The following is an 18,723-nucleotide window of genomic DNA, read 5'->3' as shown; positions in this document are numbered from 1 at the left end:
CAACTTGTTCAGCCCCCGTACAGTTATTTTTCTTTCTGATATACGTCCTCATGAGTTCCTCCCACTCAAAAACAGAGCACTTATCTGTGCTGTCCCCTCTAAAATAGGGTGGGGCATTTGCATCTGAACGTAACACAAGATTCATTTTGGATGCATCAATCACAGTATTCCCACATTGGTCAGGTTGGAACATCTGTTGGGGATTTTGTGAAGCTAATGCAGGTGAAGTCCCCAAGGTTGTGTTCTGCATTAACGTCATTCTAATAGCTTCCCCTATTTCTGACCCAATGGATTTAATCAAATTGGCCATTTGGCTGGGGGATGTTTCAACACTAGTGTTGTTCATTTCACCAGGTGAGGGAACAACCGGGGTGAAAAGTAACGATTGAGCATTTCTCTCAGAGTGACCCTCTACACTCCCCCTTCCAGGACTAGAGGAACCTGAACCACCTGGACTCGCCGGAGTAGACTGCATAACCGGTGTGTAACTTAGAACCCCTCTCCCTCTCCCCACAGTCAAGTTCCCTGTAGGAGTGTTTCCTACGTTCAAAGTCATTTTCAGTATCAAATGGTACTTTTACCGTTATACTCACAGCGTGTTTTAGGTAACACACTCAAAATCAATAAACTTGATGAGAGACCATATCTTTTTCAAAGGATTCAGTGCTCTCCAGCCTCCTCAGGAACAGACGGCGAATGCAGCGTCCCCGTGACCAGGCCGCGCCGGCAGCATCCACGCGTCTAGGCCGCACATGAAGCCTCCACGTCTCTCCAGCAACACCGGTGGTCGGCTTCCGCTGACCAGTTGATCCGGATTGTCTCGGCACCAGTTTGTAGCGTGATCCAATCTGCGTTGTGTCTGGTGTGAGGTAGAAGTAGACTCCGACAACGGTACTCAATTGATGGTTGGTTTTATTGGTGATCTCCTGTTATCAAACCAAAACAGCACACACAAAACATGGCGTGAGCTACCGTCATCACCGTGTAGTCCACCTCGTTCTCTTTCACGTTAGAACTCAAAGAGAGCCGCGCACGTTCAAAACAGTGCGCCATCCACAGTTACAACAATTGTTAGCTACTATCAAATACATGTAACTCAATACAAGTCAACTTCAGCAAAAACATATGAAATAAGATGAAATGAAAGACAGTGTGTAAGCATTAATTAAACCGAAATACAAAAACAACGGTTCATACCTGTTATCAAACCAAAACAGCACACACAAAACATGGCGTGAGCTACCGTCATCACCGTGTAGTCCACCTGTTATTGCCAAACAGAATACGAGTTAGCACACAACGGTACTATGGCTGTTTTACACAGGGCGAATTAATGTCATCACACACAGGACAATTTCAGTACCAAAACCAAAACATAAATCAATTTTACAAGTTATACATAACAATTAAACCAGATATTAGGTAACCGAACGTGCATACCTCGTTCTCTTTCACGTTAGAACTCAAAGAGAGCGATCATTTCCGCCGGCGTTCTCTTGCCGACGAACCGGCTAAACCATTATGTACATTGGTTGAAAGTATTTACAATACAACAAATACTCAACTGGAAAGATGCCCTATCCTCTCTAAACCCATTATAAAAGACCAAAAGGGATTTCGTTTGGAGAATCAATAACTCAATATGAGGAAATGAATATAAACTAGTAACCAAGCCACCCCTCCAAAACACTAGAGTGAGCTCGGTCCACTTTGTTCCTTCAAAATAAGAGTGTTTCCGTCTTGACCTACTTATTTAAGATGAAAGATAACAGTTTCTGTCCATAATCTAGCATAACAACTTCACTCTGCTACACACACACAAAAGATACATGGACTATTGTTATTGGACACAAGCCACACACATGGACCCTGCACTGCACCATAATACACCTGTGATTATAGTATGCTTGTTATTACACACACACACACACACACACACACACACACACACACACACACACACACACACACACACTCTCTCTCTCTCTCTCATTCAGTTCTGTTGTGTTAATATAAACCCGCCGTGGTCTCTCTCTGTCTCTCTCTCTCATTCAGTTCTGTTGTGTTAATATAAACCCGCCGTGGTCTCTCTCTGTCTCTCTCTCATTCATTCATTCATTCATTCATTCATTCATTCATTCATTCATTCATTCATTCATTCATTCATTCATTCATTCATTGTCCTTGTGTTACATAAAACCCATCTGTGGCCTCGTGCAGAGGAAGGTGGTAAATACATGTTAGATATTCCAATGTACAGTTTTGCATACCATTGACTCAGAATGGTCTGTGTTATTGAAATCGTCACAGCAGTATAGTTTGTTTATACTTCAGTATGACAAGTATGATATTTAAACATGGTCCCCAAAATGAATGGAAGCGAATGAGGAGCCTGACACCTGGGAGGAATGGGGGTGTTGCAGCGTTGGGGATGTTTAAAAAATATAATTTAATATATAATATAATATAATAATTTGTGCTTCACCTAAAAATTTGGTCAGCAGCCTCCACTGGTGTGTGTGTGTGTGTGTGTGTGTGTGTGTGTGTGTGTGTGTGTGTGTGTGTGTGTGTGTGTGTGTGTGTGTGTGTGTGTGTGTGTGTGTGTGTGTGTGTGTGTGTGTGTGTGTGTGTGTGTGTGTGTGTGTGTGTGTGTGTGTGTGTGTGTGTGTGTGTGTGTGGTGTTGCACAGGTCATTCTCCAGATGCTACTCCAGAGGGCGGAGGAGAAGCTGAGGGAGGGAGAGCGGATCCTGAAGGAACACCAGAAGAACAACCGCACCATGGCCGTGAGTAGGGAACTGTACTGTATTTTGAGCTACTTGTACTTTACGTACAATTTTAATAGTAGGGAACTCTATACTTTATTACTCCACTACATTTCAAAGGAAATATTATACTTTTTACTACATTTATCTGAAACCATCAGTTACTAGTTACTTTGAAGAAAAATATTTTGGATAGAAAACATGGCAAAAATGATTATAATACTTTTACATTTGAAGCCTGTCAACTTCAAGAGGACGTAATCAAGAATTAACTTTATCAGCTCCATGCTACCGTTACCTCCTCCTGTTGGTTACTGGCAAAAACTGCACTCTGCTGCATATAAATTCGTCTGGAACAACAAACGCCCACGCTTAAAGAGATCCACTGCACAGAGGAGTAAACTCGACAGGGGTTTAGCATTTCCAGACTTCAAATATTATTTTCAAGCTTTCTCTTTGAGACCTCTGATCACTTGGTTTGACGCTCAAGCAGCCGTGTCCTGGCGACCATTGGAGGAGAAGATAGTGACCCCTTATAGACTTCAGGATATTGTGTATACCAACATTTCAATTAAGCAATGCAAATTACGATTTGGCCCTCTTATCACACATGTAATCCAGATTTGGCGTGACACCCAGAAAGCGTGCACTAACTGCCATAAATGGCACACGCATTCCCCTCTATTTAATAACAATTTACTCCTTATTGGACAACAACCTATTAGGTACCCTAGATGGGAAAAGAAAGGCATCCATACGCTGGAGGACATCTTCGATAACTCTGTTCGCCGATCTTTCCAAGATCTATCCAATGGATATGATCTACCCGGAACCTCCTTTTTCTTTTATTTACAAATAAGAGCAGCTCTGAGGGCTCATGGCGTTCCATCGGCTATCATCACGCAACCCAGATCACCAACAGATTCATCAAAATTTTGTTCATAGGACTTATTTGACCCCTAGGCGATTGAACCTAATGGGTCTCAGACCTGACTCTCGATGTACCTTATGTCCAAACGGTGTCATTGGAACATATATGCATATGTACTGGGAATGCCCTCCTGTTGAGATATTCTGGGAAAATGTTACCTCTCAGCTATCAGAGCTTTTCTCTTTGACCATATCGACCCTGCCTTCTATATTATTGTTAAATGATGTTTCTCAATTGCCGACCTCTGTACATGTAAAGAGACTCATTTTGGCCGGCCTTACAGCTGCCAAAAAATGGATTGCTTCACGCTGGATACAACCAGATAAATTATGCCCCAAGGTATGGATTCTCACCTATCTTGATGTAATTTATCTAGAGATATCCACTGCACGTGTTAGGTGTTAACACATTCTCTGCCACCACTTTGATCATCCTAAACCATTCTCTGCCAGTACTGTAAGTCTATGGAGATGTTCACCTTCTTTGCAGGGCTATAACTTTTTTAATTGTATTGCTAAATTGACATTACTATGGCCCATTCAACATCGATTAGCTATCGTTCAGGATGTAGGAACATTTAACTTTTTCATTCACACATTCATACGAAAATACCATCTAGAGTATAAATATGTTTTTATCGTATTGCAGTATTTCCTAGAACGTGAGATATAGACATAAATGCATATATTAGATTATCAAATGCCGTTTGATACCGATCAACGCTATATAAAAAATTTCAACCGTACATGGTCCTAAACGTTATGACTGATCATCCGCGGGTGAACGGAGGGGGGGGGGGGGGTCGTTTATAATTCCGTGACAGACGTTAAATGATTTATGTAGTATGGGTGATATATAGATCAGAGCAGTTTGTATCGAAAATTATAAAGAAAAACGCTGAAACTCACGTCAGTCTCCTCGTACCGTTGGGCGATGAGAGTGGAGCAAACAGATCCCAGTTATGTGATGTGGATCGATGCGATCCAGTTCCGGTTTGTATAATACTAATATACGCCCAAATCATGTGGATTATTGAGTTATGGCAACGGGAGTATCGAATAAGGTATTATATTAATCACTCATGTTAAGGTCCTGGGGTGAGCGGGGGGGGGGGGTGTGGGTTGGGGGAGAACGAGCGAGTGTTCATGTATGTTGTTGTTTTTATTTTCTTATTATAATTGATTACATGTATGTCCTGGGTCCCCTATAGGTTGGGACCGGATGGTCATGGGCTCGGGGTGGGGTGGGGCCCCGGTTCGGGCCCCCGGTACCGATCAATTAGTGTCTTGTCATGATGTGTTAAGTTGAAGTCTTATGTTATCTTTTTATGTATTATTATTATTATTATTGTACTGTGATATTCTTGTTGTTGTTGTTTCATGTTTGAAGAAAGAAAATAAAAATATTTTGTCAAAAAAAAAGAGGATGTAATCAGAGCAGCATTAACTGGACCACATACCACTTTAACATAACTTTTAGTGGTCAATGGATCTTTTAGCGTTCAAATTGCTCCCGATGAGCAGGTCGGCACCTTGCATCGTTCCCTCCGCCGTCGATGTGTGCCTGTGTGAGTGAATGGGTAAAATGTGAGGAACAAATTGTAAAGCACCTTGGATAAAAGCGTTTACTGCTCTTAACTCATTGACCGCCATGCTGTTTTCTCATCTCTACTCAATGGCGCCAGCGTTATTGACCATTTTAGCGATGTTTGCGGACCCATCGTGTGTTCTGTATTATAGCTATGGAGACAATAGTATGGCTCATTTGACAGGCATTGTTCATAGTCCAACACTGACAATGAGTTAATTTCTACATACTGTAGTTTGTGCACTATTCAATGCTAAAGATCGCACCTTTCCAAAATAATCCAGTCTTTTTTCATAGATCGCGAGATATGACGCTGTTAGGATTAGGAGGCGAGGGAAGGAGAGGAGAACCCAATATGCGGAATGACAGGAGGAAACGGAGACGGTAGTTGCTCTTCTCAAACGTTGTGTTCCTTTATTGTAGAACACGAGAGCGATAATAGGTCATCAGACCAAAATACAAAGTAAAGAAACTGAATAATAAACCAAACATAAAGACGGCGTGAAATCCGACTAAGCACGTTACAAAGCAAAACAATAGAGAAGACGCAGCCGAGCTGGCACGGAGGAAAACGAACTGGGTACACGAAAATCAAAGTGCACAAAAACGGAATACTAACAAACACTTACTTTGACTCAAAACAACAAAAGGGCAAAGACGACGTAGGCAGAGACACGACAGGTACAGGGGTAAACGAGGTAATGACGCCACAAGGAAGTGAGGACAGACCCACACTTAAATACAAAGACTAATTATAATTAGCAACACCTGGCAAGGCCAGGCCAAAACACAGAATCAAATAAACACCAAACTAGACACAAAAAGCAATATCACAAATACAAACAACCAGACAGGAGGACGACATCAAACAAGGGAAGGAAGAGCCCAGGACAACATGAACGAGGAAATCAATTCATTTACATTTAACCACATCAAAATAATGAACTGCACCATCTGGCGGTGCCCGCTAGATGGCGGCAGGAGACTGTTCACATTGTCCTCACTGCCCCAGGCAGGGCTCAACCTGGGACCGTCACATGACGCGTTATATGCATTATGCCCAAATCGTTCGGGTTGCTCGCCTGAAACTCCAAATACTTCCAAATCAGGGCGGCTAGGTGGTGTAGTGGGCAAGGCACTCGCCACCAGTGTGGAGACGCTAGGATTCGCGTGTTCGAATCCAGCTCTCCACATTGTTTTCAGTTTAGCTGGTCGTCCGCAGTAATACACATTGGCCGTATTACGGGGAGGGAAAACTGATGGGTGGGGATCGGGCGTTGTGGACAAGCGACTCCTACAAGTCGGTTGGTGCGCCTGCGCAGTAGAATCAGGAAGTGTCGGGGGCAGCGTGAGCCTCCCACGCGTTACTCCTCGACACTGAGAGATCGAGCTGCGCAGGTGAAAAGATGCGACTGCTGTTACCTCAAGTACCGGAGGGGACTTGTGCTATGTATGACTTAGTCCACATTGCAGCCGGCTTGTGGGAGGCAAGAAACAGCGTTCGTGACAGGGGAGGGTTGAATTGGATGATACGAAATTGGGATGGGAGAAAATATAGAAAAATGGGAGAAAAAGTGGATAAAAAAAAAAAAAAAACTTCCAAATCAAAGGTATATACCATATACCAGGGGTGGGCAATTCACTTTTACAAGGGGCCACATGAGAAACCTGAACTGTGTTGGAGGGCCGAACCAATGATAACTTGAACTTAATTCTGCTCAATATTCATTATCTCCCATTGTAAAAATGTACCGCGGGCCGGACACGGACGCCCAAAGGGCCGGAAGTGGCCCGTGGGCCGTAATTGCCCAGGTCTGCCATATACATACTGTATGTGTCTTCACAAAATCATCAGGTAGTTTTAACTCGAAACTGCGATCGTTACCAAAAGCATGTTTTAGGTCCTGTAAAATATGACACTGTGATCGGTACAGAAGCATGTTTTAGGTTCGGAAGCAGCCGAAGGTAAGTCAGTACTGGAAGACAACTGATATCCCCAGTTCAAAAGGTAGGCGATACTGCCACCTGGCGGGATTCGATCGTCATTGCAATTCAAACGTAGGCAGCTGTGCCAGGGAGACCCAGGGAGCTCCGAGCGAGTGTTTAGAATGGGGATTTAAGGAAAAAGATCAAAGGAACTAACAACGAGATATCTCGTTTTTGACGCTCAAGCGTTGGCGACGAAACACGAGATATTACGTTTTTGGCGCAGAAAGAGTTAACCAATAACCCTTTCACTACCGCATTACTAAATGGTTAACCCTTTCACTTCGACAACACAGAAGGTTAACCCTTTCATTGCCACACGATAACGGTTAAAAACCTGTTCACTACCACACCCTTTACTATCACACTACAGACGGTTAACCAGAAGCTCCATCACCCCCCCCCCCCCCCCCCACTCCCCTGGTTGCAGGAGTCGTCGGAGGCGGACGTGGCCCAGCTGGAGCGCCTGGGCTCGGGCCTGCAGGCCCAGGTGGAGAGCCTGGTGGCGTCCCTGAGGGAGACCACCCTGAGGGAGAAGCACCAGGCTGTGCAGCACCTCCAGGAGGACTGCTCCAGGATGCGGGGCGACCTGAGCCACACACAGGGCATCCAGCACTACCTGGCCTCCCTGCTGGGAGAGAAGGACCCCTTCCTGCTCATCTGGGTACCACGTCCACCGCGGAGGAGTGGGCGGGGGGTGGGGGGGGGGGGGGGGGTAAAAGGGGTGTAAAGTACCCAGAAATTATACTTAAAAGAACACGCTAACATTTTGGAAAATTAGCTTATCGTCTTCTCCAGAGAGAGACGATAGATACCAGTTTCCTCTCTGTGCGTTCAGTAGAAGTCTATCTGGCTGCATGTTAGCCTAGCTTAGCACAATGAATGGAAGTAGACATGACCAGTTAGCCTTCGGGAAGGTTATGTCCGCTTCCATTCATTGTGCTAAGCTAGGCTAACATGCAGCCAGATAGCTTTCTACTGAACGCACAGAGAGGAAACTGGTATCTATCTTCTTGTTTCTCTCTGGAGAAGACGGTAAGTACTTTTACTCAAGTAAAAGTCAGAGTATCTGGCTAAAAACACACTTACTCAAGTACTTTACACCTCTGGGTAGAACTGTAAAGGCTCCCTCAGAGTCGGGTGTACTGTGAGCGGACCGGACTCCGCACGGCACGTCCGCAGTCGTTTGAGGTTTCATAGTCGCGCGTACCACCACCACCGCATACCGATTTCCTACATTTCTTTCCTACATATCTCGTGCCAGTTTACAACATTTCCCACAATCCGTGCGCGGTGTTTACACTCTCTGTCACGGCGGGGAGCATGTCTATGTTCCCCGGGTTCTATGTTCCCCGGGTTCTATGTTCCCCGGTCGAGATAAAAAGGGTTCTATGTTCCCCGGGTCCTATGTTGCGGGGAACATAGAACCCGGGGAACATAGAACCCGGAGAACATAAACATAGGGATGACCCCGTCACGGTGTCGTCCACCAATGTCAAAATAAAGAGTCTTGTTTATCTCCGTTTCCAAGATTTAGAAATAAAACTGGCAGTTTTACACACTTCGTTTAGAAAAGCCATTCAAACTTCTCAAGTTTCTTCAGAAAAAGACATGGTCCAAATGTATATGAATTGGAATGGATAACGATTAGCGATAGTAAAACTAAATTTAGCGTCATCTATACCTGACAAAGTCTTTACCGGACCAATCCTACCCATAGAACCATGATCCGGCCCTGCTCTCTCTTGGCACGGAGTGAGTGTTCAGAGTAAAATGCAGATCGGTGTCACATTTAATGCAGGTCGATGTCAACCAACACGCCGAGCAGCCTTTTGTGTGACACCGGTGAGCGACGCGGACTTCCACGCGGTTAGAAGTTAGAGTCCGTTCCGCCCTAAATCGGGAGAGGTGTTAGTTGGACAATGCCTAGGCTAACCGGTCATGTCCGCCTCCATTCATTGTGCTAAGCTATGCTAATATGCAGCCAGATAGCTTTCTACTGAACGCACAGAGAGGAAACTGGTATCTATCTTCTTGTCTCTCTCTGGAGAAGACGGTAAGCTGATTTCCCAAAATGTTCCTTTAAATAAAGAAGAGAATGGGGTGGTGTGGCTATAAAGAATCATAAATCACAGCTAACATGAGGGAAGGGAGGTTTACCAAATAAGGTATTCCATCATGGATCCACGCAAAGGTATGGCTTTTTACAGGACCATGTAATCAAATGTAATGTCATCAAAAGAAATATATATATATACCTCTTTGCAGTGGTAAATAAAAAATGTAAAGGAAAATAGACCACAATGGCATCAAGAAAATGTTAATACAAGATAAAAACATAAAACAACACACCACACTGTAATTCATACTGAAAAACATACACCGTCAAACTAAGAGCCATAAGGTGATGTGATATTTTGGCCTTTTTCTGTTGAACCTGTATTGTGTCTATCCTCCTCTCACCCTCCTAATGGAGTGAGGGTTTTAAAGCTACGCTAATCTGTTTACTTTGCCGTCCATCTGACCAGATACACACAGGGGACGTTCATGTGGGATTTCTAAAGTATTAAGGGCTTTGTGTTGTGATTAATTATGTGTCAGCCATGTTTCTTTCAGTCAGTCCTTGACTCTTTCCTGTCTCTCAACAGGCCTTTCAATCGGACGACTCCAAGTAAGTCCACAGCAAATCAATGCTGCTTGACGTCACAAGGTTCTCTGTTGTGTATGTGTGTGTGTGTGTGTGTGTGTGTGTGTGTGTGTGTGTGTGTGTGTGTGTGTGTGTGTGTGTGTGTGTGTGTGTGTGTGTGTGTGTGTGTGTGTGTGTGTGTGTGTGTGTGTGTGTGTGTGTGTGTGTGTGTGTGTGTGTGTGTGTGTGAGTATGTGAGCTACAGTACGCTGATGACTGTGCCATCTTAGCTCACAGTCCAGAGTCTATGCAGCATGCTCTCGACACCATATCCAGCCTGTACCAATCCTTCGGCCTCCAGGTCAACATACAAAAAACCGAAGTCATGTCCCAACTCACTTCCCGAACCTCTACACCTCCCAGTTTTCACAAAAAAAGGTGTTCCACTTAAAATAGTGGATCATTTCACCTACCTCGGCTCCACTCTGTCCTCATGCTGCTCCCTTGACGCGGAGATACACACACGTATCAATAAAGCAGCATTATCCTTTTGACGCCTACGCAGCAGGGTTTTTGAAAACCGAAACCTGAAGATCAGCAGCAAGGTTGCCGTTTACAACGCAGTATGTCTCTCCACTCTGCTCTATGGAGCAGAATCCTGGACCCCATACCGCCGGCACATCACCAACCTGGATGCTTTCCACATCCGTTGCCTCCAAAGGATCCTCGGCCTGACCTGGGAAGATCGAGTCCCCCACACAGACATCCTCAACAACACCAACTCAATCTGTGGCCAAAAAACATCTTCGTTGGATAGGGCACACCATACGTATGCCTGACCACCGCCTGCCCCGCCAAGTCCTCTACGGCCAACTGAGAGGAGCAAAGCGGGCTGCTGGAGGCCAAAAGAGACGCTTTAAGGACTACACCAGGGACCTCCTAAAGTGTGCAAACATCACGCAGCTTGAAACTCTGGCACTCGACAGATCAGCCTGGCAAGTCACTTGTGCCACTGCAGTTTCCCAAATACACCAAACAAACCAAGACCGAAGATCTGAGAGGCGCACGCAACGACACCAGCGGGCGGCTGGCATCCCCCAGGTATCTGGCTTCCCTTGCGCCATCTGTGGACGGGTGTGCGGCTCAAGGATCGGACTCAACGCCCATGAGAAGTGGCACCAGCGGCAGCGTCGCTACCCCCCCCCCCCCCTCACCCCATCCCTGGAGCAAGCGTCGTCATCGAACACGATGGACAGCTAAGAGTGTGTGTGTTACGACCCTGGCTCAAAGGGACGCAACATAAGTGCAAACAGACACCAAAGCCTGTGTTTAAACCAAAAGACTACTCTAACAATGAATACTAGTACAAAGTAAAGATCAAAGAATGGTGGAACGTGAAAAGACTCTGTGTCCACACTCTCCTCTAGCAACCGTCAGGCTGCATGTGTGACTGAGGGACTGGCTTTAACCTGCCAGCAGGTATCCAATCAGCAGCAATCAGCTAATTAGCAGCCCTCACCTGCATGCACAGTGACACAGGTGTGATCAAGCTCATGGTACATAACACCTCCCCCACCAAAATGGTTGCCCAAAAGGCAACCACTACACATCAAACCCGTAAACAAAAAATATTGTGACCCATTAGTTGTCAGGACCACTACCACAACAGCGATAACGGGCCGGCCCCTGTCGAACACGACCATCAACCGTGTCGCATGCTCCCCACTGTGGAACATTCGCCAATGCTGTGTAAAACAAAAAACAACCCTGTCCCGACTCTCGGGCTAGACCTCACAAAAGGTTCCTCCACTGCGGTATATGGCTGGAGTGGGGCAGGCTCCTCCTCCACTGAGGCGTAAGACTTAGGACCCCATCGACAAACCAAGACCTTATGATATATGAGCTCCATTTCAACAGGCCCCTCCACCGATACCGACCTGTCAAAAATAGACTGCAAACCAAAATCAATATGAGAGCTAAGCTCACTGCGCTCAACAGGACAGAACACAGAAAAAAGAAAACCATAGATCTCTGATATCACCACAGCGCCCATATCCATCCCACCTGGCACTGGCAGTTCAGGATACTGCAAACCGTGAACATCCAGAGTAGGATGCACCGCCTCAGGTACAGCCCCACTGTCCCTGGAACATGGCAATACATCAGTCACAAAAGCATCTGGAATACCATCCAAAATGGCGTCACACAAAATAACATTGTCCTGATCAAAATGGTTGCCACTCATCAGACCAGGTCGCGAAGGCGGCTCCTGCTCCACAGGACACAGGTAACTAGGTTGACTATCACACCTAGTGCATGGCAGAGAATCAGTGTGGACACGTGAATCAATGTCAGAATCATCAACTGACATACTGGGACCATCCCTGCCCACAAGTGAAACATCAGGGACAATAGAGCTACTGTGGGAAGGCTGGCAGCCTAAGCCAGGCCTTGTAGCCTCTTCAACTAGAACGGTGTCACATGAATCAACAGCATCTCTCATAGCATCCTTCCCACACTCATCCTCCAATTCGTTCGTGGCCTCAGCCACCGTACAGGCTGGGAAGACCTTGAGACACTGCGCTGCCAGATCATCTCCTGCCACATGCATATCCGGCACGCATGTCAACTTTGGTTTCACCACCGGGCCTGACACAAAGGCACAATCAAGAGAATCATTATGCAGAGGTACATCCACAGTGTGCTTTCCAAAATTCTCAACAGGTTCACTTTTCAATTCAACAAAGAATGTGTCACTAAGTGTAATGTCACAAGTCGAAGTATCAACAACATCACTTTTGTCCTTTGATATTGCCCGTGTCACAGCACACACAGGGAACACTCCTGGATGTTTCTGTGTCAGCTCATCAGGGACCTCAGAAACCACAGGAATGGGAGTCACAACTGGAGTAGCCAGCACTTTGTCACCAGCCAAATCATTCCCTAGAATGAAGGACACCCCTCTTATGGGGATGTGAGAACATACCCCCACAACAACATTGCCTGATACTAAGGGAGAGTTGAGTGTGACCTCATGCAAAGGTGCATCCACAAATCCACCTCCAAAGCCACGAACAACGACACCGGAATGCAAAGAAGACTTTTCTGAAAACGGCAAAATCCCCTCCAGAATGAGGGACTGAAAAGCTCCGGTATCTCTCCAAATTGTTATAGCCTGTTTGGACTCTAGCGCATCAGTCAGGGAAACAAATCCATCCATCATAAATCTTGAGGAACCCTCGAGCTCTTTGTCCACACGTTTGATACTTTCCCCATCACCCTCTAACGTTGGCATAGGTGTTCTGCATACGGTTTCTACCAGAGCCACCGTTCTGACATTTTTCTGTTCAAGCACCGGGCACCCAGCAACGATATGACCAGGCTCTTTACAGTAGAAACATATAATCCCTTCTGGGAATGCACTAGCAGAACCACCCCGCCTAGGAGGTGAAGTTAACTGACCAGCAGACACAGGTTTTGGGAAACGGCCCCCCTGAAAAGGACGCCTATCCCTGGACTCAACACGGTATTCCTCCACAAAAACGGACTTGTGTGTCAACACAAACTCATCAGCGAAGACAGCGGCGTCGCCTATCTTCAATACCCTACGCTCGTTTAGATGAGTGGAAACGGTATCAGGAACACATCTTTTAAATTCCTCTAGGAGAATCAACTGTCTAGCTGCTCTCTTGACTCTGCTTTCTGAGAGGTGCACCACCTGTCAAACAGGTTCTCCTTCTCTTTTCCAAATTCAACATACGACTGTCCCTCCGACCTGCGATAGCCTCTAAAACACTGACGATAGGCCTCGGGGACCAACTCATAAGCCCTCAATATGGAAGCCTTAACAAGCTCATAGTCAGCACTTTGGTCAAGGGACAGAGCAGTATACGATTCTTGTGCCTTACCAACAAGAACACACTGCAGCAGCAGTGTCCAGGCCGTATCAGGCCACTTCAATGTGGTTGCCACCCGTTCAAAAAGGGGAAAATACTTATCCACATCCTTCTCAAAAAAAGGAGGCACCATCCTAATATTTTTGCCTACATCAAAACCGAAACGCGACTCTGACGGCAGAGCACCCGCCCGCAAGGCAGCATGCTTATAATCAAGCTCCTTCTGCGCACGCTCGTGCTCCAGCAACATTTGTCTCTCCTTAAGCTCACGCTCCTTAAGCTCATGCTCACGCTCCTCTCTCCTCTCTCTCTCCTTAAGCTCACTCTCCTTCTGTGCACGCTCGTGCTCTCTCTCCTTAAACTCACTCTCCTTCTGCGCATGCTCGTGCTTAAGCTCACTCTCCTTCTGCGCACGCTCGTGCTCCAGCAACATTCTCCTCTCCTCTTGCTGTCTCTCCTCTCTCCTCTCCTGTAGCTGTTTTTCCTTAAACTCTAACTCTCTAAGCCTCCACTCACCCTCCGCCACCCCAGATAGTAGCGGAGACACGTCAGAAACAAGAGGCTCCTCCACCCTTGCCACAAGCACCTGCTCCCTAATGAGTAAAACCCTCAAAGCACTCAAGGCAGTTGGTTTCAAACGCTTCTCACTGGCAGTAAGCTCTACCTTGTAGTGCACAGCAAGCTCCAGAAGCTGTTCTTTGGAAAACCTATCCAACATCTCATGAGAAGGGTGATCAACAAAATCCTTAATGGAAGCCATCCTTACTGCACCAGCGCCACAAACTGCTCACACAAACTGCTAACTTTAGAGTTTTAGAGTCACCAAAAACTGCCACAAGCACGCTAGCATACACACAATCTACCTGAAGAACCACTAAAGAACCACTGAAGAACCACTGAAGAGCCACTAAAGAACCACTGAAGAACCACTGAAGAACCATAAAGAACCACTGAAGAGCTACTAAAGAACCACTGAAGCACCCCTTGTTAGTGTCAACATGCTACTGCTAATACTACTAACTATAAGGAGAGCAGTCAGCCTTTGTGCCTGTCCGCCTGTGTGATCGGCGTGCGACGTGGTGGAGATGTGTGATCTACTGAGCGCACCTTTCTAATTTGCAAAAATAAATTAAATAAAAAAACAACCACCCTGAAATAAGTAGATGTGTAGTACGCGCAGGAGGTCATGTGCTAATAGGTAGGCTATCCAAACACTGAGTTACACTCAAAACAAAAGATTAAATACAACAAACTAATTCAAACAGGTGCCCCTTGTAACCTGACATGACTACTTACAGCTTCTACATCTAAACTGCAGTCAAACGGCCCACCACATGTCTACCCTAAAAAAAAACCTACATCAGGCCCTACCACACTACCTGTATTTTCTGGCACCATAACCTACCTACCCTTAATCTAGCGCCCTGTAGACCTAACCCTCTTCAACCACACCTGCTACCAGCCAAAGATCATATTGACCATCCACCCATCAAGCATATAGTATGGTACAAGACCAGGGGCGTATCTAGACCCAGCACTTCACTAGGGCACAGAAGGGCACCAAATTATTCTGAAGCTTGAAAAAAAAATTGCCGGTTTTGGCCGGTTTGTGGGCGAAAATGGGTGGATTTTGTAACAATTCTTTTTACTTTATTTCGGTTTTAGGGTTAGGTTAGGGTTATGTTATTTAATAATTTTGGGGAGCCAGTCCCCCAAACTCCTGAAATGCATAGAAATCTATGAAATAAATAAAACAATCTGACATTTATATTAAAAAGAGCTAGCCCCCCAAACCCCTAAAATACATAGAAATCTATGCATTTTGGAACAGTTACTATATATATAGTCAAGAAAGCATTTAGTCATACTTAAAGTTTAAAGTGCTTTACTTGCATTGAACATTGCAAGTTTCAAGTTTCTTTAATAGTTGTCATACAGAAGTACAGAATACTTTTATACAAAATGCTTCTTACTGTTACGCTCCAGAGACTGTGCTAGACAAGATAAGTATCAAATAACATAGTATAGCATGTAAATTAGAAGTAGAAAATGAGGTCACAGTGTTCAGTATAGACATATGTACAATGTTCGATGCAGAATAGACGTAACTGAGTTACCATATAATATACAATACTATGCAGTGTACTAATATACAATACTATATAGTGCAAAGCAGAAATGGGATGAGGTACAATTTAGGTACAATTTACAGTAAGGTGTACGAGTTGTAGTGCAATCCTTTATCAATAAATATAAAGTGTGGGGAGTGGGTGCTACAGTGTGTTTGTTTAAAGTGAGTGTGTGCTATAAAGTGTGGGGAGTGGGTGCTACAGTGTGTTTGTTTAAAGTGAGTGTGTGCGTGTGGATGTGTGTGCTATGTGCGTTTGATGGTTGTTGTGTAGTGTTCATTGTAGAATAGAATAGATTTAAAAAGATATATAGATAGGAATGACATGCTTAGACATGCATCATACAGACACGACATCACATCACAACACATCACATATACCATTTACTATTTATACATAACAGACTCATAAACATGCAAGGGTGCCTTTTTGCTCAGTGTCTAGGTTAATTATAGTCCCTTTTGAGCCTTGCCCATCATATACTCTGTCAGGATCTATGGGTAACAGTACTATATTTGCATATCGTATATGTCACAAATGTAACAGTACTAAAATACCTATAATGTCATGTCCCTATGTCATAAATGTCACTATGAATTGAAAATGGGGGACCCTGATGTAAACAAGACAAACGTCTTTCTCTGGTCTGCATCCCCTTAACAATTGTGTGTATTGAGCCGTACTGTATTGTATCCATTCTGCAATCTGTTAAATACAGTTTTCATTCATTCATTCAGTCTTCAGGCTGGACTTAGTTGAATCTAACAGCATTGACGATTTTCAAGTCACTGGGCAGACTGTTCCAAAAGACAACTGCAGAATATAAAAATTACTGGCATAGGCAGATAGATAGGCTATTACTGTATAAAGGTCCTAGCTAGGCTAGCCTATATCTGGTATGCACGCACGTTACGACCATACGACAACATACTTACCAGATATAGTCGGTGCCTATTCTAGCAGCTAATTCCTCCGGTAACGTTGTGGTTAAACTTAAGGGATGGGAGATTCTTCAAATTCATGCAGGCTTTCTTGACAGCCTTATAACTCTTACTGTTCTGAAGGGCCAGATTAACACTGAGAATCTACGTTTTATTATTTTATATAACTTGTATATTATTTATATATATAAGCTATATACCTTTAAGCCTCCGTTTGAATCATAGCATTATTCGCTTTCCTCATTGGACAACGCCCTTGGCATTGACGGCGCCAACAGTCGCGTCCCCCAGACAAGTTCAAAGACGAGTCCGGACAAGTTGAGACATGCCCTTGGCCAGCGCATTGATTCCGGACAAGAGATTCGGTTGCGCCCTAGAAATGACTCTGAGTATATATTGTGGAAGGCGCAAGCAGCAGCAGTTCGTCCGATTTCGTGAAGTAAAGTGAAGTGCGAAGTGAACCCAGTAACTAGTGTGAACCTTAGCAAGTGTGTGTGGACTTAACGTAATTAGTATCAGAACACGAGGTGAACCTAGCAGCAGAAATATTGGACATGTGAGCAGTGGAACCTACCAGCGGTGTATCGTTACGGATAACTAGTAGCTCCTTAGATACGACCTTGATATTGTAGAACCATTGTTGGTGGATTATAGTGAATTGTGTAAACGTAGTACCGTGGAGAAGAGCATCGTTAATACCATTGTCGTTTGGATTTAACTACACCTGAAGATCTGCATCGGGCTAGCTTCGAGGACGAAGCTAGCTAGCTATCATCACTGCCGTCGGGCTTTGGATTAAGAGCTATTACCCTGCTATCGAGCACTTGGATTACAAGGACTGGATCCGTATGAGACCCCCTTTCTTCAGTGACCAGCAGGAGTATCCGCCTATTCTTCAATTCCTCTGGAGCTTACCACTCCGTGGGGGAAATCACCAGTCTCCAGCTATACCCTCGTTTGCCCCTATATCGCCATCTCACTCCATGCAGCGTTCCGGTCTAGTATTATTAGCCTAGGAATTATTCATTCCCACTGACTTTGATACTCTGACATTCTACTATCATTCGCCATAAAAGAGCAACGTACTAATTCTCAGTTGTACATTTGATATTGCTAATAAAATACTGTAAATGTTATCTCTTTGTCACCGTGCCGTCTATTGAGTGTCTGCCATATTTAACTGTACTGTCTGGCAAGTAATAATAATATTTAGTAGTGGTTTAATCTATCACAATCTTTAATACAGTCAGGGTTTTGTAACCCCTCAGTTACAATTGGTCCTTCGAGCCGGAGGGTATCAGTAATAATAATCATATTAATAATAATATGGCCAGCGGCGGACACTCTCCAAACGGCTCTCCCAAACTAGAGCGCCCTAGGCGCCAGCGTCAGCCCCCTCCACACTTGGAGAACTACGCTGTAGATCTACCTCCTAGCTTATCTAAAAGGACGTTAAGCACGGATAAAATTAATAGCTTAAGTATGCCCAACCTTATCGACCTGTCAGCCCCTATAGTAGAGACCCAAGCTGGTTTAAGCGAAACTGACTTAGCTCACGGGGGGGACAAGCGGGACATGACTTGACTATGCCCAACGACCACCGCGCCACCGAGATGGACCTCGGAGCGCCAGAAGATAAAGACCGCGCCTCCGAGATGGACCTCGGAGCGCAAGAAGGTACAGAACGCGCCCCCGAGATGGACCTCGGAGCGCAAGAGGATAAAGAACGCGCCCCCGAGATGGACCTCGGCGCGCACCAAAGAAAAGAGTACCGCGCCTCCGAGATGGACCTCGGAGCGCGGGAGAAGATAAGATACAGCGCCCCCGAGAGGGACCTCGGAGCGCGTAAGGAGAACAGGTCAA

The 18,723-nt window shown here is 45.2% G+C and overlaps 1 protein-coding gene across 1 annotated transcript in view; it reads left to right on the top strand.

The window, feature by feature from the left end:
* trim110 (tripartite motif containing 110) overlaps window positions 1–18,723 on the top strand; it is a gene marked incomplete at both ends in the record, with an annotated part of 168,268 nt that overhangs the window by 73,061 nt on the left and 76,484 nt on the right. Inside the window, 3 exons of the mRNA XM_084327799.1 lie at window positions 2,690–2,785; window positions 7,699–7,932; window positions 9,917–9,939. Of these exons, the coding sequence (XP_084183925.1) occupies window positions 2,690–2,785; window positions 7,699–7,932; window positions 9,917–9,939 (353 nt within the window). The remainder of the gene's footprint in view (window positions 1–2,689; window positions 2,786–7,698; window positions 7,933–9,916; window positions 9,940–18,723) is intronic.

The sequence above is a fragment of the Notolepis coatsorum genome (assembly GCF_963971535.1).
Source record: "Notolepis coatsorum genome assembly, chromosome: 13".
In the NCBI taxonomy this organism is placed as follows: domain Eukaryota; kingdom Metazoa; phylum Chordata; class Actinopteri; order Aulopiformes; family Paralepididae; genus Notolepis; species Notolepis coatsorum.
Note: the sequence above shows the minus strand (reverse complement) of the source record. Positions and strands in the feature narration are given on the sequence as shown.